The 24,145-nt window shown below is 34.2% G+C and overlaps 1 protein-coding gene across 1 annotated transcript; it reads right to left on the reverse strand.

Moving 5' to 3' along the window:
- Positions 1–2,866: 2,866 nt before the first annotated feature.
- LOC6038625 (myotubularin-related protein 2) lies at positions 2,867–23,237 on the reverse strand. Its single transcript, XM_038255131.1, has 5 exons — positions 22,795–23,237; positions 18,634–19,662; positions 12,309–12,479; positions 12,041–12,248; positions 2,867–3,923 (listed from the first exon to the last, which is right to left on the reverse strand). Exons 1-5 carry the CDS (start codon positions 22,882–22,884, stop codon positions 3,577–3,579), a joined length of 1,845 nt encoding a protein of 614 aa, XP_038111059.1. The 5' UTR covers positions 22,885–23,237; the 3' UTR covers positions 2,867–3,576.
- Positions 23,238–24,145: the final 908 nt, after the last annotated feature.

Genomic DNA, 24,145 nt, shown 5'->3' on the forward strand with positions numbered 1-24,145 from the left:
ATAATAAATGAAAATAATATTTAAAAAAACTTTACTTAGTTCATTTCTAGGGTGTAACTGCTTAGTATGCTTTAAAGTAAATATTGGAGTCCTCATCGGTCCACTTTTTTTTGTTTCTCTCAATTAAAGTTACAGTACAGACTCGATTATCCCTAGGCCTTTTCAAAATTTCACTTCGGATAATCGAATCACGAAAAAATATATTAGGCCAAAATGGCGGTGATGAAATATTGAAAAATTGAATTTTATAATTTAGGCCGTTGCAAATATTTTTTGAAGTTTGAAAAAAAAATTTAATATAAATTGAATTTACGAGCCAGGGTTTTAACATTTGAATGAAAAAAGTGTTTAAAAATGCATTATACACCTGTCCAAATGTTTTCCAATCATTAATTTCCAAAATACCTAAGTTTTGAAGAAAAATTAAATAAAGTTTTTGCGGTGCTGTACATTGGAATTTCATAAAAATTCAAAATATTTTAAATCTATCCCAAACATGCTAAATATGATTATCAATGCAGAAAAATGCGTTTTAGATTGTTTTTAGTTGATTTAACTTTTATTTTCATTAAAATTTTGAAGTTTTTTGAAAAAAAAAATTTTGTCCCCTGATTTTTTGGACCAATTTTGAAGGGGGGGGGGGGGACGTAAACTTTGAAAATATTTGCAACGGCCTTAATAGGCAATCAACCATTCAAATTTGACTAAAATGGGTTCGCTGAACTCGAATTTGATGTTATAAGTAAGAAAATAAAAAAATACAAAACATTGTTTTATTCGTGATTCGATTATTCGCAGTCCCATACAAACCTTAGGAAAATCGAGTCTGGACTTTATTTGAATTTTTGACAAGTTGAAATTTACACTTTCTGACGAAGAAGATTAGATAAGCATTGGATAATTCGAACTTAAGGGAGCACAGCAACGAAGGAAGTTGTTGTCTTCTTATTCCAAAATTGTCAAACTTACGAACCCAATCCTGCAATAACGGGATTGTAAAATTAATCAAACTTTGTTGTAAATTGCTTTGTGGACAGTACTTTAGGGGATGAATAAAAAAATATATCGATAGTACCCGTAGTTTTGAAGATACTAAAATGTCTGTAACAAAAATCTGAGTGCAAAAGCTCTGGTTGATGTGCACCGTTAAACATCGAATATTCAATATCCAATGTTCTGACCGATTTCTAATATAATTTTGCTTCGATATTTATAAGTTTAAAATATCCCGGGATTCTCGACCAAATTTCCTAGGAATCGAGAGGTCCAAAAATGGTCGATTTTCCGAGAATTCCCACTCGTCACCCTCTAATTCTATCGTTATCGTTATTTCGATAATTCTATCGGCGATAACCTTATCGCCGAGAATGGACGATAACTCATTTTTAAAATCATTCTAAAATCGATTATGATTAATTCAACCATATCATGTGGAATTTGAAGATTTTTTTTATTTATTTTGGTATTTTCCAAGAAAAACTCTAGTCAAAAAAGCATACAATAAAACGCTTCGTTCGATACCCATGTTGCATATCTTGTAAACTATAGAATTGTCGAAAAATTACGGCGATTTGTGAAAATTTTAGTATTTTCCACAAAAAAAACTCTAATAAATTGAAAAACCATGCAAAATTTCACTTTGTTTGATACCCACACTGCAAATTATGAAAATATGAGTACTTTTGGAAAAAATACGGTATTTTGAGAACACCCCCTTTTGTCCCTTCATACGGCAGAAATTTGAAGATGCTCCTTCCAAGTCTGAGCCACTGTAATTCTAGGCAATTGCTACATAGGTCATCCTTGTGGCCCTGTTGGTTATCACATCAAATCATCAAATCAAATCAAATAAAAAAAATTAGCACATATTTTACTTTGAAACTTAAGCCCCCTTAAAATTGGTCTGAAAAATCAGGATGCAAAAAAATATTTTTCCAAAAAACTTCAAAATTTCCATGAAAATAGAAGTCTAATCAACTCCAAACAAACTAAAATGCATTTTTCTGCATTGATAATCATATTCAGCATGTTTTTTTTCGTTAATACTTAGAAATATTGGAAACGAATGATGGCAAAATAACTGGACAGGTGTATAATGCATTTTAAAACACTTTTTTCATTAAAATGTTGATATCATGGCTCGTAATTTCAATTTTTATACTTTTTTATTTTTTGCCCCCTCGACTTCGGTCAGAGTCGAGGGACATAAACTTCAAAAAATATTGGCAACGGCCTACTACATTTTCAAAAAATATATTCTTAGTGAAAGCATAGAAAATTTAACATGATATGGTTAAATCAATCGATTTTTTGAAAGATTTTAAAAATGAGTTATCGTATATTATCGGCGATAAGATCATCGCCTATAGAATTATCAACAACTGTTATCGTTATCGTCAGACGATAATTTTATCGATTAACAACCTTCAAAAATACGGTGAAATATTTTGTATCAATGATGTTTTTAAACTCAACTTTACATTTGCTATGACTTTGAACAAGGTATTAACATTTCATCGAAATTTTAAACTCGAGTCACTAAGAAAACAACACCTAACTACAATAATTATTTTCTAGCCCACTGGAACGCACCCTCCTACTGGATCGTAACAATAACAATTAGACAGAACCCCTTTCCGTTAATGCTACCCAAACATACCACATTAAAGTACATTGGAATCGAATTAACCCTTTTTCTTGTGAAATCACCCTCGATTCAAGTTGAAAACCCCTTTCTTAAGATTATCCCAGGTTTCGATCGTCGCAATGAGAGCACTTTGGTCCCAAAACTAATTATCCTGAAACAGAGGGTAAAGATTGGGGACGTTTCTGGACTTTCGGAATCAATGAAAACACTCGAACAAAATTTTCACTTTTCATAAAATGCGTGTGTTGGTTCGTACACTTTATTAACCAGACGGCTCTTCTTCTTTCCAGCAGGATAGCGACGGTTGCACCGGGGTCAGTTCCTGCCACAGCTTAGAATGTGTGTATTTATTTATTTATTTATAGTAGTTTGGATATACAACAAGCCCGCACGTTTGCGGTTTCGTACGAACGTGGGTTTGCTTATATGGTTTAATAATAATAGACGTTATAACATTTTCTGCCTTAAACAACTACAAAACGGTTTGCCGCGCACTTTTCTGCAACATTACATACTGCTAAACGTAAAGTGGGTGATTATAAAACGATGGGGATGAAGGGAAGCAAATTAATTAAAATAAGACTATAAAGTAGTTTGTAACAAAAGCAGTATTTGCAGCATGTGGCCGCCCTTATCGCTAACTCATTTCTAATCCTCTCCTCGAGCTTACCTTTCTCTCTTTCTCGCGCACACGCAATTTTCTTCCCTCTTTGGAACACGCTTTTAGCTTGCAACACATTCGCACTCACCGACCGACCGCGAGGACCCGATTCGTTAAATGTTATACTTGTTTCTTTTTCATTGGAAAATACTTGTTGAGTGTCACTAATATTCGCTAGTCGTTTCTCCCACTCGCAAAGCCTGTTGTAAGGCAGTTTCTTTTTTCGAAAATAAAATTAAAATCAGTAAAACAATAAACTCGCAACAACCTAATGCCCCAGCGGCGAGGTCATCCGCCCGGTGCCCGGCCCGCGCGATCCGCTCTGTCCCTGCCCACCCTGGCTCTTCTCGAGCCGAATCTCCTCGACCTGCTTGATCAGCTGGTCCTGCAGCGCGAGCAGTTCCCGCGTCCGCACGTACACCGGATCCTGCTGCCGCATGCTCGGATTCCACCGGCAGTACAGGCCCTTCCAGAGCCGGATGTGCCGCATGCTGACCACCGGCTTCAGCACCATGTGCTGCGTCAGGTTGTTCCGGCCGCCGTACAGCGGGTTCCGGTACTGGTCGCTGGACGAGTTGATGAACGACCACAGCGAAACGGTGCGATTCTTGAGATCTACGTGGGGGAAAAAGGAACAGAACGACAGAACAAATTGGTTAAATCATGTTGCACAACATCTCCCTTCCCCTTTAATTTGATCAGAGAGTAGAAACCGGAGACAGGAGGGAAAATGCAAATCGGTGTCGTGCCTCGGTGGTCAGGTGAAAAACCAGAAAGTACACTCACACACATAAAACTGACAAAAAACTGCCCACCCCTCGACTTTCCACTACGGAGGTTTGTGTTTGAACGAGAGGGGAAACGGGGGAAGCTTGTATGCGAATTTGTCCTAATGCCTCGTTAGGGGTCACAAGGTAGACCGTGTTGACGCCGGGCTGCCAGCCCGGGGTAAAGTTTGATCAAACAATCAGTGTCGGCACATCGGGTAAAAAAGGAATGGACAAATAAATCGGCAGCAGCCATGGAAGAAAATGTTCATGAAAAGAAATTCACTTAGCACACATATAATTTTCCATACAAATTTGCAGCTGTCCATACAAAAATGATATATGAAAATTCATAAATATTTTGAAGGAATTTTTTTGATCGATTTTGTGTCTTCGGTATGGATAAGGACTACACTGAAAAAAAATTATACACGGTAAATTTTTTTTTGATGATTTTTAGTTTCACTTTTTGTCACTAAAACTTGATTTGCAAAAAAAAAAATACTATTTTTTTTATTTTTTGATATGTTATAGGGGGCATCAAATGCCAACTTTTCAGAAATTTTCAGAATGTGCAAAAAATCTGTGACTGAGTTATGACTTTTTTTAATCAATATTGATTTTTTTTTCTAAATCGAAAAACCGGTCGCAAAAATTTTTCAAATTCATTTTTCGATGTAAAATTGAATTTGCAATCAGAAAATACTTGAGTAAAATTTTGTTAAGTGCACCATTTTCAAGTTATAGGCATTTTTAGGTAACTTTTTTGAAAATAATAGCAGTTGTTCATTTTTTAAAATTAGTGCCCGTTGCAAATAATTTTCAAAGTTTTGGTCATAGTCGAGGGACATAAACCTAACGAAAAAAGTTACAAAAATACGAAATTTTAAAATGTTTTTTCTCTGTGTTATTGAGTTTGCGTTGAGTATCAAACAAAAGCGAAAGTTTTAAAAGTCGTGATGATTATTGCACTTGATCGGAATATTTTGATAATAATTTCTCGGCTCACGATCTAGATTTCTCGACCGAAACTTCACGATCATAATTTGTCTATGTCAGCATGTTTTTTTAAATTATTTATATTAAAGTAAAAAAATATTTTTTTTATAATTTTAAAATCCAAAAAAAATCAAAGAAAATTGAAAAATCTCAAGTTATAAATTTAAAAAAAATAAAAATTTAAAATAAAAAAAATAAAATTCAACAAGTACAATTTTTTTGGAAAAACTCCAAATTTAAGAATTTTTAAAACTTCAATAATTTTATTTATTTTTTATTTCAAAAAAGTTCAAAATATTAAAAAATAAATCAAAGAATAAAAAAACAAGGGTTTCAAAAATCAAATGTAATTTTTTTAAATTCTGGGATCCAAATTTTTAAAAATTTCAAAAAATTTCATAAATTTTTAAAACTTTAAAAATTGTAAAAAAATTAAGTTTCTGAATTTGAAAATACTTCAATTTTTGAATTTAAGCGAGGTTATCTAACCCAAGTCCTATGTATTTTCAACGTTTCAATAAAAACCAACGCAAAAATGCTATTACAAACTTCGATCGTAATTTCACATCCTCGATCATAATTACTCGATCCATGATCGAGATTTTTCGATAGTTAAATTTCGATTGGAATTTGTCGATGTTAGACTGAAATCTTACTTTCGAGAAATTAAGTAAGTCAGGCCCGTAGCCAGGGGGGGGGGGCTACCGGGCTGCAGCCCCCCCCCCCGAAATTTTTCCCATATTTTTTTTATTATGTACTATCGAAAAAAAAATCTAAAATCGATGATTGTGTGTTCTCTTTCATTCTCCCAGATATAGATTTTTAGATAGAGAATCTAGAATACATTGATCATACTATGTAAATTTTGCGTCCATTGCCGGGCAAAAACTTTGTGGAATATAGATCCAATATTTAACAATTGAGCTGCATATTTGAACATCGTTTTACTTTGGTGCAAAATCTATCCTACACTGAGACGCTGGGCTTTCTTTCAAAGAAGAAAGAAGAACAAGTGTCTAAAGGGCGCCTAGGTCAAATAATGTTCAGCCCAGTCTCGATTTCCCGCAGAACTTGCAATAATTTAACTTCGATAAAACGAAACAAGAAAAAAATGTGTGTTATTTTTGATTTTCGAGCTTAAGTACGGCACTTTCCTAAAGTGATTTTGAGAAAGCGGTCATAATGGCGGTGATGAAATATTGAATTTGACTGAATTGAGGTGGCTGAAGCCGAATTTGATTTTGACATCAAGTAAATAAAAATACCCTTTTTATTTTTTCATGATTCGATTATCTAGAATCGATAATCGAGACTTCTTTTGGGGACCTTCAGTATATTTCCAAAAGGTTTGTTTGCTACATTTTTCAAAATACCGTAAACTGGGGTCAATCGGGACACATGGGGCGAATTGGGACAGTAGTTTTAACCATGTTGGAGTACAATATTTTGATTTTTCTGGTTGGTTTCGGTTAGAACAGACTCAGGCCAACAAAATGTGTACATCCATTTCCAAATTTAAAAGCTTTAAGTGCTCTAAAAACTGCTGTCCCTATTCAGACTGTAGTCCCGATTCACCCCAGATTACGGTATACCTTATTTTTCACAAATATTCGGATCTAATATTCAAATCAAAATGTTGGAAATCTTGAGCATTTGATATGAAGAACATTTTATTAAATTTAGACTATAATCAGAAATACCGTCCCAATTTTCATGTTTAAAGTTTTTTTTTAATTTTGATGACCGAGCCACGTAGCCTAGTGGTAACGCTTCCGCCTAGTAAGCGGTAGATCGGGGTTCAAATCCCGGCTCGGACCAACACAACTGGTGATCTTTTCTCTTCTGGATTTGATTGCTTAGTAAAGGTAAGGTAGTGTATCGTCACAAACTGGACCTTATCACGACACCTTAGGGAGGCGACCTATGAAATGTTAACATTAACCTTAACATGTTAACATTAAGTTGAGAATGAAATTGCCACTGAATCCGCTTTGTAAATGCCGGCCCCGATACTCTTCAAGGGTGTTCCCCTCAGGAACTGGGAAAGATTTACTTTTGTAAATTTTTTCAATACTGACAAGATTGTTATTCAAAATCGAAAAAAATGATTACGATTTTGGAAACATTTCAATGTTGACAAATTCAACAACTTAGAGTTCCGGATTAGCTTGCAGGATTTCTGTCCGTGTTAATAACAACGAAATACGTATCAGCTTGAGGGAAAAAAATTAAATGATTAAAATATTCAAAATGGAAAAAAATATTAAATTAAAGCTAAAAATTCCCAATATATTGTTTCTATTATCTTGAATATTTTTTTTTAATTCTTGAATTTATTATGGAGTTTATATTTGGAAAGTTTTTTACGTGATTTTTTTAATTTTCTCATTATTTAATTTCTGATTTATATTTTATTTTTATACTTTTCTGTTTTCAAGCTTTAGACTTTCTGATTTTTTGAATTTCCAGCATTTTTAAATGTATAATTTCAGAGTTTTAATTTTTAATAATAAACAATTCTAATTATTTTTTTTATTACATATTTCTGTCTCTCCTGCAACTCGTCTGAAAAATCGAAGGACAAATAAAACATAAGTTTTAAATAACTTCACACCATTATGTAGAAAACAAATTGAAGTGCATTTTCTTACGTCAAAAATACGACATGTTTTGCCTCGCTGAAAATATTTTATTTTTTTTCTAAAATTTCGATGTACAGTACAGAAAAAAAGTTTTCGTCACTAGCCGGATATTTTGAAAACTTTGGATGCAAAACAACTGGTACAAAATGCATTTTAAAACATATTTAAAATAAAAAAAACATGTTTTATAATTTTTTTATATATATTTTTTATTTGCTTTTGCCCCGCCCCCTCGACCTTGGCCAGAATCGAGAGATATAAATTTAATCAAAAATATTCGCAGAGGCCTTATTTTAAATTTGAAAATTTCCCAATTTAAATAATTTTAGATTTCATTTTATTTATTTCAAAGTGTTTTTACCTTGTATTTTGGAATATTTGAATTTAAAAATTCTTAAATTACTGAATTTTGAAATCCTCCACATTTTAAATTTTCTATTTTTTTTAATTTTGCGTTTTTTATTGTTTTTGATTTTAAAATTACCTAATTCTAAAAATTTTGCATTCCTAAATATTTTAAATGGACTATATTTTTATTATTTTATTCTACAATTTATAAATTGTTGAGTTTTTCAGTTTTTCCCGAAAATTAAATGATTATTGTAATGGCTTTCCCTAATTTTTAACTTCACTCTTAGTAAAAAACGAACTCTATCCTTTAAATGTTCGACTCTGCGTTTTTAGGAAATTATGTATTTTGAATAGTTTTTTTTTAACATATACAAAATTTTTCAAACGTTTTTAATTTTCAGTCGCATTCAAATAAACAAACTTAAGTTATTTGATTTTTTTCATCAAAAAATATTGCACACAATTAGCGCGCGAAGAATCGTCAAATGCCACGTTTTGATTATGTTCCCTTTCAGCTGCTTACCGCCTGACAAAAATATTTTCGTGACCCTTTCGTTGTCCATTGCTTGAGCGTTTTTTATATGGAATTTTTCGTTACTTCCGTGCTTCGTACTAGCATGATAGGGCAACAGTTTTTTTTATTTCCTTTTGAATGTTAAATATGGTTCTAATAGCAAAATGTCAGACGTAGATTAGATTTACAGGAAATATCTCATTGTTTTAAACATTCTTATGTCAAGTTTTCTTGACTTTTCATTGAACCAGATTTCGTAAATAAACAATTTCTAAATCCTTAAAAATTGTAGGATTTTGTTTCCAGAGTCATGATATTATATAATTTTACATCATTTTTATTAGTTAAATGAGGGAAATGAAAAAAAATATTATGATATGTATTTTTTTTTATTTTGCTAAAAAAGATTAAGAGTGCATTAGCCGTTCCTAGAACTAACACAACCATGTTTACCAACAGTTTAGTAAAACATTCATATTTCTCTTATTTTCATGTAAAATCATATTTTCTATCAAAACTCATTTCAGATTAAAAAACAGTTCGGAGAGCAATAAAAGTAATTGAAGATTTCAATGTGTTAATCGTAATTATATTTATTTATATTTTTCATCGTACAATTTTATTTTAAATTTCAAGAAGCTGTGTCTCAGGAACGAGTAGACAAACCTTTAAATCAAATTCTCATTTGAGAATTTTGCGTAATTGTTTGTACACTATTTTCAATACATTGGATAGTGTTTATTTTAGCTTTTTTTTTTAATGAAATAGTGCTCTTTAAAGATTACTGTGAATTTAGGATTTTTTGTCGAAAATCGGAAAAGACGTATTTTTTTTAAATAAATGTTTTTTTTATGAATTTATAGATTATTACATATATATACTCTAGCATACCTATAATAATGTTTATACGCATTTTGTGATACTTTTTGCTGGATTTATTCAATTTGAAATTGAACTGTTTGATCAGTCATATGAAAGGAAAAATTGAACTATATTTATTCGAAGATAAAATTTTGACAGAACTCAACCATATATTATTTGCTATAAAAAAACTTTTAGAAAGGATCTGATTTATATTTTTTCATCAATTTGCAAAATTTCATCAATGCTCAAAATTCTGGAGCAATTTTTCAGCATTTTTTTTTGTTTGATTTAATCGAGAAAATCAAACTATGATTTATGCTTGCTTTCAATAAATACATTTTTTTCAGTAAATATTGTGACGTTTATATTTTGTTTAGCATTTCTTAATATCTCTTTATACATTTAATTCAACCAATAATTAAACTTTTTTTGGTTGGGAGAGGTTGCATTAGCTTAAGAAAATAAGCAAAAGCCACAATAGCCTTAAAACAATTTAAATAAAACAGTGTTTATGTTTTTTAAAGAAAATTTCAAGAAAAGTTAAGTTATGAGTTTTATTTTGTTTAAAAATCGTGCTACTTTTTTTACCGTTCAAAGTCTTTATTTATAAAATTTGTCATCAAAACATACACACAGCTATAAATTTAAATCTTGACGGTTTGAAATTAGATAGTATAAATTTACCAATTTGTTCATAAGTTTTTCATCCAGATTTGTAGAAAAACGAAATTATACATAAGTGAGATAAGTTAACATTCTTCGGACATTTTTTATTAATAATTTATTCAGGGTATATTTTAAATTTAACGATAACTTGCTAGCGGACAGTTTATCTTGAAATTCGTTGAAATTTCAACAATCCAAGAAAACGTCAGAAAATCACTTTCTTTTCAAGTCCTTATATATGAAAAAAGTGGATTTTTGATGAAGCATTTTCTTCAATTTAATTTTTTTAAACATGGATGAACCTTTTTTAAATCTTTTTTGGATACATTATTTTACAGTTTTATAATTCGTCTCAATAATTATACCGTTCATCAGGTGAATTTAAACAAATGGTATTTCTGATTTGCTGATTTCCATATCCTTTGAATTTTTGAACCCAAGCCCCCCCCGAACAAAAATCCTGGCTACGGCCCTGAAGTAAGTGTAATAATCACCACGCTATTTTAGATTTTTTTGTAGTTGTCACAAAACGCCTGTCATGATCGTCACCGGAGAAGATCTCTTCACCTTGCCGGAGTTTTTTGCTCTAGCGGGTGAGATGACAACGCGGTTTCGGACCTGCCGTTACAAGGGGTATGAATTTCTGGCCCTCGGGGAGCTAATGATTGGGTACATCTACAAAAGATGAAAAATAATAATTGTGATCTGGTTTAAGCTTTTTTTATTTCTATCCCCTTTCCTTTGCAATTTCTCTGTTAATCTCTTAGTTATAAGCAATAATCGTTCCAAAATGGATTGAGATTTAACACACAGCTGAAAGGAACTACAAAACTCTGTTATGTAGTGCAAATGAACTAATAGTAACATGATTATTTACTAATAAAACCGAGTTGAATTGAAAAATACTAAAAATAAAACAAGAAAAACATAAAACAAGAGAAGTCAAGTTTTTCGTAGAACAAAAGTTGCTCAAAATGACCTCCTAAACACGGAAAAATAAAAAAAAAACGAATATAAATTAGGGCAGTCGAAGGTTAACTGTGTGAGCGGCTAGATGAACGACAGCAGAGTGTCATAATCAGACGGACAAAGTATAATTCTAGTGTTTTTTTTTGTTTCACTTTCAATATCCTATAAGCTAGGAGATTTCCATGTTCACAAGACCTTTTCAAATAAAACTATAGATTTGAAAGAAGGGCTCAGTCAACGTTTAACGAGAGTCTGAATTGTGTGACTTTTCTTTTGAGCTGGAGTTTTGAGGAGTGTTGTTATAAATAGCCGGGTCCGGTGGTTCAGTGGTTAGCGTGGTAGCCTCTGAATCCCAGTATGGCCTGAGTTCAATCCCAGACGGACCCGGTGGCATTTTTCGAGACGAGATTTGCCTGACCACGCCTTCTATCGGATGGGGAAGTAAAACGTCGGTCCATTTGCGTAAAAGAGGTTTTGGGTGACTCACCACACATAACCTTCGGACGCCTAGAAATGAGCAGAAACTTGCAACAGAGACCACAAAAGACCCGGGGGTCGTTAAAGTGGATTACTTTGCTTTTTTTTTTGTTATAAATTTAAAACAATTTTTCAGATTAGACGAATCTATTCGCACTCCTCGACACAGTTGTTCACCAACTATCGTAGAAAGTTTAATTTAACACCTATAAACGGTACGTTTCACTCAGTGTGCCCTCCGGCCCTAGTCACTAATCCAATCGGCACATTTATGTGAACCGTCTACCTTTCCCAGCTGCCACCACGCTACACCACAAACGGCACACTGTCATCCGAGCTAATTGCATTTAATTAAATCAGTATTGATTCCCGAGTTCATCTCTGGCATTTCCCACCTCCACCCCCAGACTTCACCCAAGGACACACTGTATGACCAAAATTTCACCGAGCCCCATCCAAAATTCATCACCCACCCCAACTCACCATTCTGGGTGCGTTCCCGCTCCGTGTTGTACAGGAACGTCCCGAACCGGCACGAGTACAGGTGGTCCAGCACCGTGATGAGGAAGTACTCGGTGAACTCGAGCGCGTGCGGGAACTGCTTCGAGATCTGCCACACGCAGTCGATAAACTGCAGGAACACCGGCGACCGGTCCGCGTCCGAGTGGTGGTTGTCGCCGTGGCCAATGCGCTGTAAGGGAAAAGGTGAAACTCGTTAAAATATTCTTTAAACGCAGTTTTTAGCAGCTACCTGTTCAAATTTGTGCCCAAAGCTAAGCCATTCCTTCTCGATGAGCACCTGGAAGCCTTTGAGGGTGCGGTAGTACGGATCCAGCAGCAGCATTGCGAGGGCCGTTAGCTGTGAGGTGCGGTCCCAGCCGTCGGAACAGTGGACCACCACGGACATGCGCATGTTTTCGATCTGTTTTGGGATGAGAAATGAAAAAAACATCATTGTTCAAATTTTCATTAATAAAAACAATTTGTTAAAAATAACAACAAAATGTAATGCTATGAAGAATCTTTGATTTGAGTACGATTGATCAGAATTTATATTAATGCCAAATTGCTAGAATTTAGGAAGTTTATGGAGAAGATTACCAAGACATTCAAACCATTAAAACCCGCGCACTGCTCAGGGACTGCGCCTCACCTTTTTGTCACTATTTCATTAAACATCTTTCAACATCCTACGTTTCTTAACAAATAATAACGAAACACATGAATCTCGCCATACCTAGGCCTGGTTTATAAATCGAAGTATGCTGGGTGTTTCAACAATCAAAGTGCTTTTTTCAAGAACAGAGTGCCGAGTACCAACAAAGTAGAATCAGGAGGAGCTCGAATATTTTCGAATGAGAATTGGAGTAAAATTTGTGCTCGTGGTAATGATCAAGATGTTTCTACAGAACCTAGCACCCGCCAAGAATGCATCCAGAATCTGTTTAACGCTGTAAAACGGTAATGAACGGGTAGCTACTGGACATTGCAGTGTTTCGTCCACTATTCAGCGAGCTTTCAGGTGAATTTGGCTTTACAGAGCTATCAACGAGGGCGTTGAATCAGGACGGACTTAATTTTTTTTTAAATATTTCGGATGCAAAAACTGAACAAAAATCGTCCAGACTTTGGAATCTGGACTATGTCAAACAAGGAGATGAGAACTACGAGCAAGACTCGGATGTGAATCCGTTTCAGCTGAAGTATATTGATGAATTGAAAATTCCGTTGCAAATATTCACATAGTAGGCCAAATCGCTGCAAGCAGACCTGCAGGACAACCAAGTGCTTACTGCTAACGTCAGAACCAGTCTGCTGCAACTCTGCAGCACGCTAAGCAGGAGTTCAAGGGTGGCTTCTCTCATTTTCTTCTTCATGCAAACTTTTTGCTTTAAAAATAAACGAATAATTGAATTAAGTTAGTTAGATGTTCGAATAATTACACTTGATTCAACCAGCAGTGCATATTCAGAGACCCACTTTATAGATATAGGTATTCGAAGTTTACGTCCGCGTTAGGGAAGCGCACGTTTGCCCTAGAATTTCCATGAGTAACGTATGAGCGTAACAAAAAATAGCACGACCCCAAACATTTCGTAGCATTCTATATTCTCTATTTTTAGAATTTCTAGAACAATGTACCAACTTTAATTAGTTTTCTTTCCTGGGTTGGTGCGTAAGTCGTTGGACAAGCTGCGGATGTTTGCTAAACGTTTCGATGGCAAGTGCCAGGTTCGCAGTCGGTGAGTAGAAATCTTTTTTGTGTGATCCCAGGATTTTGTGAAAAGGTTTAGGATGATCCAGAGGTAATCAAGTTTTTCTACCTAAATTTTAGTTGAATTAAATCTAAACGAGTTCGATTTGCGATGCCTTTTCGTTTGGTCGCAAAATTTTTCGCGTCCGTCGCAATGTGTTTTTCGTTCTTCCGTTCGCGTGCGTGTGAAGGTGCGGCTGGCTTTGACTGTCCCGATGACAGTTAGCCAGTTCGATTTGCGATGCCTTTTCGTTTGGTCGAAAATTTTTTCGCGTCCGTCGCAGTGTGTTTTTCGTTTTTTTTTCGCGTGCGTGTGTGCGTGTGAAGGTGCGGCTGGCTTTGGCTGTCCCGATGACAGTTAGCCAGTTCGATTTGCGATGCCTTTTCGTTTGGTCGCAAAGTTTTTCGCGTCCGTCGCAGTGTGTTTTTCGTTCTTCCGTTCGCGTGCGTGTGAAGGTGCGGCTGGCTTTGACTGTCCCGATGACAGTTAGCCAGTTCGATTTGCGATGCCTTTTCGTTTGGTCGAAAAATTTTTCGCGTCCGTCGCAGTGTGTTTTTCGTTTTTTTTTCGCGTGCGTGTGTGCGTGTGAAGGTGCGGCTGGCTTTGGCTGTCCCGATGACAGTTAGCCAGTTCGATTTGCGATGCCTTTTCGTTTGGTCGCAAAGTTTTTCGCGTCCGTCGCAGTGTGTTTTTCGTTCTTCCGTTCGCGTGCGTGTGAAGGTGCGGCTGGCTTTGACTGTCCCGATGACAGTTAGCCAGTTCGATTTGCGATACCTTTTCGTTTGGTCGCAAAATTTTTCGCGTCCGTCGCAGTGTGTTTTTCGTTCTTCCGTTCGATTTGCGATGCCTTTTCGTCGGGTCGGTAAATTTTTCGCGTCCGTTGTCGGTGTGCAACAACAACAAAACCCTATCATACCATTTCATCTCGATAAACATCGTAACTCGTCGTTCGCATAGTTAATCAGTACCTCACTAAACATCAATCATTCAAAACTCGTGAAATCATCTCAAGTTAAAAATTACACTGTTCAACCCTTCAGTTTTAATTACAAATGATTTTGGTTCTATCTTTCCACAGCCGGCTGTTTAAGACTAGACCATTTCATTTAATATTTACCAACAGATAAACGGGAAATGTCTCATCCGCAGCATCCGATTGCTTGCCTTGAGAATAATACAAAATACCGTTCAACAAATGCTATGATTTTGGGTCGCATCATCATCTTCTATGATGAATCCTGACCAAACACCCTATCCTACGAACAAGTTTTCAGGTTCCTGGCGCTCGTGGGGTGTAAGCACAGAGTAAATCAGCTGCCCTAGTAGCAACCTGCGCTAACTAACATTCCCGTCCCTTAAAATCGAGGTCTACAAACTGACATGGCGGGCGCCGTTGGTGGCCAATGACTGTTACCTATTCGCAACTGATCTAGCTTTAGCAATCATGGTGTTTTATCTTTTCAGCGCATTCATACATGCTGTTGATAAGGGAAACACCACTAGATCGTCGAAGCCTATAATCAGTAGTGCTGAAAGGATATTACGGTTCTGTTCAGCAACGGAGGGGCAACCATGGGTGATCTCTCATGCTCATGCTCATGCTCATGCTAAATTTTAGTTGAATTAAATCTAAACAATTGCAATTCGCAACGACTGTCCAATTTCTATTTCTTTTGTTTTGGCTGATTTTTTAGTGATCCAGTGAAGAAGGCTTCAAAATAAAAGCCGAAACGTCGGTAACGAAGGGAAACGGGTGTTACCTTTTCTCGTTGGACTGAACAGCCAAAACAAACGAAAATTTAGGCGCGTCTCTCGTGAAGTGGGAGGGACAGAGAGAAAATGGAAAAATCTCAGCAACTCGTGGGTCGAAAACCGCGGAACAACTCGGTGTCTACGATCCGCGGTCAAGCCCGCGGGCCAAAAAATTGGCAGCCAACAATAATCAAGTTATTGCAACAATTAACGTCCTATATCAACGCTTTCTGTTTTCAACAAAATATTAGAAAAACTGCTTATTAAACTTATTAAACTTATTATTATCGGGGTTTTAGTACGCTCAATTAGTTGATTTTATTTCCGGTAAAATTGAAACAAAACATTTAGTTGGTTCACTATATCTTGGTTTAAAACAGGCTTATGACACCTTAAATCACTCAATTTTACTGAGAAAATGAGATCATTATGGAATCAGAGGCATAGCAAACGACATCATCAAAAGTTAATTGTCAAATAGAAAACAATTTGTAACCCTCGATAGTAGAAACAATTTTTCTCTGCCCATTCAAATTGATGTTCCCCAAGGAAGTAATGAAGGTCCTTTGTTATTCTTAGTTTTGTAAATGATTTAGGTAATATTCCATTAACATGTACTACAATGTTATTTGCGGATGATACGGCACTATGCTATCCTGGTTTCTATGTTAACTCTGTTATAAATGACATTTAATCCGATCTTCTTGTTCTTACACGTGAAAATCCTCTTGCACTTAATGTTCAAAAAACGAAATACATGATCTTTCACTCTTGTAGAAACCCTTTACCTGTCCACCTAAATCCTTATATTAACGCTGAAGCTATTGACAAACTTAAATAACTTTCATTTTGGATCCTATTCTGTCATGGTCGCCACACAAAAAAAAACATATTGAACAACAACTTTCAACTTTGGGGTAACGTGGAAAGTGAGAAAATGTATGCCTAAACATGCTTTGTTATAATTATATTAAAATAAAATAAATTCAGCTTTTACAAAATCGACGTTTAAAAAAGTGGAGTGGTAATGTAACAGGCATAACCAAAATGACGAAGAACTAATAAAGAAATTACATTTAGCTAAATTCTTGATTTTTTAATGTTATGTGAGGAAAGCTAGGTGGTATTTAGGGAAGGCATCACCTTATGGCGCTTGCGAGAAGAGCTGAACTCCTCTCGCTTCGGTGGTAGACCACCGACTAAATCTTGCTGCTTCTGTGATTTTCCCCTCTCCTTGGGGAAGTCGTTTCATTCTTCGGCGTTTCATTTCGTTTCGCGAAATTTTGGATTGCTACCCCGTATAGAGCCCTAAGACGAAGTTCTTCGTCAAAATTTGTTCAATAAACCACTCCTCATTCCGACTCTTCAGCTCTATGCAGGCAGATACCACTCATAATGTTCTACCTGTTAAATCACTTAGCGTCCTTCAAGTTTTGTTGCTCGTTCATGACATTTTGCACAATAGAAACATTCATCACAATTTGCAAATGTCAACTGCCACGCACACGTATATGGGTCATTCCAGGTCAACTGGGTACACTTTTGGACTCGACCTTCACCGATTTGGACCAAACTTGGAGGGAACGTTCATCTATCGAAAGTTAACAGAAATCCCAAGTTTGGTGTTGATTGGACCATCCCTCTATTTTTGGCACCGCCAGTTTTTTTTCTTTGAATCACAACTTTGCGACTTTTTGAGCAAAAGACTTTCTACAGGTTGCATTTTATAGAAAATTGTCCAAGGAATTCGATAAAAATTAAATTTCAACCCTTAAATGCCCACTAATATTATATTTTAACGTTTCAAGTATTAAAATTAAGTTTTGACCATTTCCTTATATTTTTATTTGTTTTATTTTATCACCATCGTGTTCCCCGGACAATTTTACAAAATAATCAATGTAGATCTCAAACTAAAATGAACTATTGGCGAGATACAGCGATTTTACTGAAAAAAGTTTGATTTTGCGCAGCACTCGGAAGTACTGTACTTTTCAACAAAAAGGGATGAATCCCGCATAGTTCGGTTTTTAAATGCGAGAAACTTATTTCGGATTTGTATTCATAGGACAGAGTGCAGCGCAAAATCAAACTTTTTTCAGTAAAATCGCTGTATCTCGCCAATAGTTCATTTTAGTTTGAGGTATACATGGATTGTTATGTAAAAATGTCCGGGGAACACGATGGTGATAAAATAGAACAAATAAAAATATAAAGAATTTGTCAAAACTTAATTTTAATACTTAAAACGTTAAAATATAATATTAGTGGGCATTTAAGGGTTGAAATTTTATTTTTATCGAATTCCTTGGACAATTTTCTATAAAATGCAACCTGCAGAAAGTCTTTTGCTCAAATAGTTGCAAAATTATGATTAAAAGAATAAATAGTTTTTTAGAAAATCGTCAAAAAAGAGGGCGGTGCCAAAAATGAAGGATGGTCCAATCAGCACCAAACTTGGGATATCTGTTAACGTTCGATAGATGAACGTTCCCTCCAAGTTCTCCAGTTGACCAGGAATGACCCATATCTATAACTTACAACGTGAATTAATTACTACAATGTAGTTTGGTACAAAAACCATTAAAACAGTATACCAAATATATGGATTGAAATTTTATAAAAAGGTTTTCAAACAATATTGTCATATTGTTCACGTGTTGGCTGGAAACGTGGCCGCGCTGGCTCATAAAGAGCAACTCAGGCCATATCGGGGACGTTAAGAAGAGGATATGTTCAATATCCGGCGGCCGATGACCAACGATAAGAGCAAGCACGGGAATCCGAAGACAAGGACCTCCGGAAGCGAAGATAAAAAGGAGGAATTCCGGGGATTCTCAATGCAAGAGAGGGAGAATACCAAGAAGATGTACATGAAAAGAAGCGCTTCCAAGGCAAACTTTCCGGAAGTTTATCTACGCACATTAAAACGCGAGCGAAAACTCAGGGTGAAATTTCTATGACCACTTATTCAACGTTGGCATCATCCGTAGGGCCGTCCAACATCTGATACTAGCCCTGAAATGAACGACAAAAATATAAGTTCAAACCACAATATCAAGCACTCACCCTATCCACAATCCGCACCGCACCCGCCAGAATACACTTGATGTGCTTCAGCCACAGCGTGCCCTCTACCGCGGAAAGCCACTTCTGGTCGTCGCTCGCCGGGAAGCAAATCTCCTTCAGCTTCCGCAAGCTCTCGCGCATCACGTGAATGTTGTGAATGTCCAGGAAGGTCAACTCTACGTGCTTGTACGAATCCTCCGACTCGTAACCCCCACCCTTGGCCTTGTTCGCGATGGCGTTCGCATTTGGCCGCGCGTCAAAGATCGACAGCTTGTCCGACTGGGCGTTCGCCTCCATGATGTAGTTGATGTACGTTTCGTCCGCTTCGCTACGCTTTCCACTGACTCCAACCAGCGGCTGGGAACAACGCGTGATCGTTGCGAGCGACTTTGGATGGATCCAGCACAGCACCGGAAGACGACTGCGTGACCGGAAGTTCGCCACCTGTTTGAGCATTTCGTCCTTGGCCGACTTGGGGACGGCCCAAACCGACGGATAACTGTCGCACAGTTCGTACTTTTCGTTGATCCTCGTAATCCGCCAGGTGTCGTTGTTGGTGCTGTTGACGCCCATCCGCCGAAGTTCCGCCACCGGCTCGTACACGTTCCAACCCTCCTCGGGGAACTTTTCCTTATAGTTGAACGCAAACAGTTGTCCGTTGTGCGACAGCGGGAACGAATACAACTGCAGCTTCTCGTAGACCGTCCGCCGCGAGTGATTCTCCTGCTTGTGGGCAAAACGCAAATTCCGCATGTCTTTGCAGAAAATGTCAATCCCGTACGAGTTCTCGCCCCGCGAGCTTGCCCCGCCCACTTTCTCCACCCGGCTAACCGCACCCAGCGGACAGTCCACTATCACGATCGGATCCTTATCGCTGGCCGGGGGGTTCGACCGGAAGTGCAGCCGGTAGTTGGTGATTGTGAGCGTTCCGACGACGGGTCCGCTGTACGGGCAAATGTACGACACATCGTTCTTGATGTCCTGCATGTTCTCGCCTGAGAGATACGTGAACGACGATTCGTTGGCCACCTGGAGGGAATGAAGAATTATGAGGGTATTATTGGCGTTATTTATTGGTACATGGTGGCGACTCATTGCGATAACATTATTAAAAGCATTATTGAAAATGTATTTGAATTTTTTTTTTAATGGGGAATTATTCAAAAATTCCAAAATTCAAAAAATCCAAATTCAATACTAAAAATTTCAAATTTTAAAATTTAAAAATTAAAAAAAAAATATTTAAATTCCAAAAAAATTTTTTTTTATTCTAAAAATTTTAAACAGTATAATTCAATTAATTCTTAACTTCTTAGTTTCTTAACCTCTTAACTTCTTAACTTCCTCACTTCTTAAATTCTTAAATTCTTTCTCAAATTCTCAAATTTTCAAATTCTCAAATTCTCAAATTCTTAAATTTTTAAATTCTTAAATGCTTAAATGCTTAAATTCTAAAATTCTAAAATTCTAAAATTCTAAAATTCTAAAATTCTAAAATTCTAAAATTCTAAAATTCTAAAATTCTAAAATTCTAAAATTCTAAAATTCTAAAATTCTAAAATTCTAAAATTCTAAAATTCTAAAATTCTTAAATTCTTAAATTCTTAAATTCTTAAATTCTTAAATTCTTAAATTCTTAAATTCTTAAATTCTTAAATTCTTAAATTCTTAAATTCTTAAATTCTTAAATTCTTAAATTCTTAAATTCTTAAATTCTTAAATTCTTAAATTCTTAAATTCTTAAATTCTTAAATTCTTAAATTCTTAAATTCTTAAATTCTTAAATTCTTAAATTCTTAAATTCTTAAATTCTTAAATTCTTAAATTCTTAAATTCTTAAATTCTTAAATTCTTAAATTCTTAAATTCTTAAATTCTTAAATTCTTAAATTCTTAAATTCTTAAATTCTTAAATTCTTAAATTCTTAAATTCTTAAATTCTTAAATTCTTAAATTCTTAAATTCTTAAATTCTTAAATTCTTAAATTCTTAAATTCTTAAATTCTTAAATTCTTAAATTCTTAAATTCTTAAATTCTTAAATTCTTAAATTCTTAAATTCTTAAATTCTTAAATTCTTAAATTCTTAAATTCTTAAATTCTTAAATTCTTAAATTCTTAAATTCTTAAATTCTTAAATTCTTAAATTCTTAAATTCTTAAATTCTTAAATTCTTAAATTCTTAAATTCTTAAATTCTTAAATTCTTAAATTCTTAAATTCTTAAATTCTTAAATTCTTAAATTCTTAAATTCTTAAATTCTTAAATTCTTAAATTCTTAAATTCTTAAATTCTTAAATTCTTAAATTCTTAAATTCTTAAATTCTTAAATTCTTAAATTCTTAAATTCTTAAATTCTTAAATTCTTAAATTCTTAAATTCTTAAATTCTTAAATTCTTAAATTCTTAAATTCTTAAATTCTTAAATTCTTAAATTCTTAAATTCTTAAATTCTTAAATTCTTAAATTCTTAAATTCTTAAATTCTTAAATTCTTAAATTCTTAAATTCTTAAATTCTTAAATTCTTAAATTCTTAAATTCTTAAATTCTTAAATTCTTAAATTCTTCAATTCTTAAATTCTTAAATTCTTAAATTCTTAAATTCTTAAATTCTTAAATTCTTAAATTCTTAAATTCTTAAATTCTTAAATTCTTAAATTCTTAAATTCTTAAATTCTTAAATTCTTAAATTCTTAAATTCTTAAATTCTTAAATTCTTAAATTCTTAAATTCTTAAATTCTTAAATTCTTAAATTCTTAAATTCTTAAATTCTTAAATTCTTAAATTCTTAAATTCTTAAATTCTTAAATTCTTAAATCTTAAATTCTTAAATTCTTAAATTCTTAAATTCTTAAATTCTTAAATTCTTAAATTCTTAAATTCTTAAATTCTTAAATTCTTAAATTCTTAAATTCTTAAATTCTTAAATTCTTAAATTCTTAAATTCTTAAATTCTTAAATTCTTAAATTCTTAAATTCTTAAATTCTTAAATTCTTAAATTCTTAAATTCTTAAATTCTTAAATTCTTAAATTCTTAAATTCTTAAATTCTTAAATTCTTAAATTCTTAAATTCTTAAATTCTTAAATTCTTAAATTCTTAAATTCTTAAATTCTTAAATTCTTAAATTCTTAAATTCTTAAATTCTTAAATTCTTAAATTCTTAAATTCTTAAATTCTTAAATTCTTAAATTCTTAAATTCTTAAATTCTTAAATTCTTAAATTCTTAAATTCTTAAATTCTTAAATTCTTAAATTCTTAAATTCTTAAATTCTTAAATTCTTAAATTCTTAAATTCTTAAATTCTTAAATTCTTAAATTCTTAAATTCTTAAATTCTTAAATTCTTAAATTCTTAAATTCTTAAATTCTTAAATTCTTAAATTCTTAAATTCTTAAATTCTTAAATTCTTAAATTCTTAAATTCTTAAATTCTTAAATTCTTAAATTCTTAAATTCTTAAATTCTTAAATTCTTAAATTCTTAAATTCTTAAATTCTTAAATTCTTAAATTCTTAAATTCTTAAATTCTTAAATTCTTAAATTCTTAAATTCTTAAATTCTTAAATTCTTAAATTCTTAAATTCTTAAATTCTTAAATTCTTAAATTCTTAAATTCTTAAATTCTTAAATTCTTAAATTCTTAAATTCTTAAATTCTTAAATTCTTAAATTCTTAAATTCTTAAATTCTTAAATTCTTAAATTCTTAAATTCTTAAATTCTTAAATTCTTAAATTCTTAAATTCTTAAATTCTTAAATTCTTAAATTCTTAAATTCTTAAATTCTTAAATTCTTAAATTCTTAAATTCTTAAATTCTTAAATTCTTAAATTCTTAAATTCTTAAATTCTTAAATTCTTAAATTCTTAAATTCTTAAATTCTTAAATTCTTAAATTCTTAAATTCTTAAATTCTTAAATTCTTAAATTCTTAAATTCTTAAATTGTTTTTCTAGTCAATTTAAAAAAAAAACAATAAAATAAAAATAAAAACAGGAATGATTTTTAAACGTGTACATAAAAATAAGATGTGTAAAGCTTTAGGACCCTATCATGCCATATTTTTAAAGGTAGTTTTGTTTACAGAACTGAGTCACCACCATGTGATGGTAATTCCCCCTCCGCTAATCAAGCTCTTCATAAAAATAAAAAAAAACTTACAATCGTATCGTTGCCATGTTTCGAATTCAACGAGCTGGACTTGGAGTCCGAGTCCAGCGAGTTGGAGCTGCGGTGAAAATCTTTGTCCATGTCGTACCAGCCGCTTCCCAACCACTTCCGGTTATTGTCCGCGGTTCCAAGAAAGAAAGCAATCAGCGCAGAGACTACGCCCCCGCCGTTTCAATTAGCGAAAGCTTCGGACTGGTTTGTTTACCCTTTCACTTAACACCACGGGACCCGAAAAATTCCGCCCTTCTACAAGCCGGATCGGTGCGCGGGGAAGTGCCGGAAGTTTGAGCGATAACAACGACGGGAATCGGAAGGAAACGGAACACTTTTTTATCAGCAACTTTCGTGTGGGGTCACAAGAGAAAAGAAAAATGGAACACTTTGGCCAACCGAGAGCGAATTTGACAGTCACGAAACGGCAATGTTGACAGAAGCTGGAGTGACACAAAGCTGCTTTGTTGCATAACAAAGGGGGGTTTTGTTGTACGGCAGGACCGGCCAAAGGGGTTGGATACAATTTTATGTTGCTGAGTTGCAGTTGTAAATGTTGCGATGGAGCAAGTTAAGGGCAAACGGGACCATTTTATATTGCGAGATAAAATCTGGAGTTTTTATTGAAAAGGTCCTGTGGCAATCTCGCGGACGTTCGGATGAAGCTCGAAAACGTGGTTTTTAGTTTTAAAGTATATTTGCTTCTTTACTGTGTGAAGGTTGGCTCGAGAATGAGCTGCTCGAGGTTGTGGCGGAAGTTCGCCGGATGACAGCGAACGCAAAGTGCGAACGCAGAGCTGTCAAACTGTCACGCCCCACGGGAAAGTGAGACGCAAAACAAAACAAATTATTTTCAGTGGGGTTTCTTTACAGGGCTGTATCGGGTAGATTGCTACAGCTCGTCCATCCTGACGCTCCTTGTTGTCCGCAACAGGTGAGTTTAGGCGTCGAATCTTGTCTACAAATACATTTCTCTTCTAATCCCTACTAATACTCCTACACGTACTCGTTCATGAAAATCTAAAAGAAAAATCAAGTTAATACATCGAATTTTCGCAGTGGTTTCCTATCAAAACAAATCATCAACTCCTACCAAAACTTCTACTGAAACTCCTCATCTAAATACTCAATTTCCTCGTACTCTGTATCGGAATCTAAGTCGGAAAAATCTCCTATTTCTTCCTCAGGTCCCTTCTGGTAAAGCCTCATGTTCATGGGGTCGAATATTCCTTCGAAACGACGGTTCGAAACTTGGTAACCATCCAAATCCGAGATAACGTAACGGTTGCGATCAAGTACTTTTTGGACAACGTACGGGCCTTTGAACTTTGGCTGCAATTTGCCTCTAACT

The sequence above is a fragment of the Culex quinquefasciatus genome, chromosome 2 (assembly GCF_015732765.1).
Source record: "Culex quinquefasciatus strain JHB chromosome 2, VPISU_Cqui_1.0_pri_paternal, whole genome shotgun sequence".
NCBI classification, from domain to species: Eukaryota; Metazoa; Arthropoda; class Insecta; order Diptera; family Culicidae; genus Culex; species Culex quinquefasciatus.

Excerpts from the sequence above, each read along its gene's own strand:
- LOC6038625 (XM_038255131.1), bottom strand. The coding sequence starts at position 22,884 with ATGGACAAAGATTTTCACCGCAGCTCCAACTCGCTGGACTCGGACTCC. Across the intron at positions 19,663-22,794 it reads AACATGGCAACGATACGATT|GTGGCCAACGAATCGTCGTT; the intron begins GTAAGTTTTTTT and ends CATTCCCTCCAG. Across the intron at positions 12,249-12,308 it reads TTGGGCACAAATTTGAACAG|CGCATTGGCCACGGCGACAA; the intron begins GTAGCTGCTAAA and ends TTTCCCTTACAG.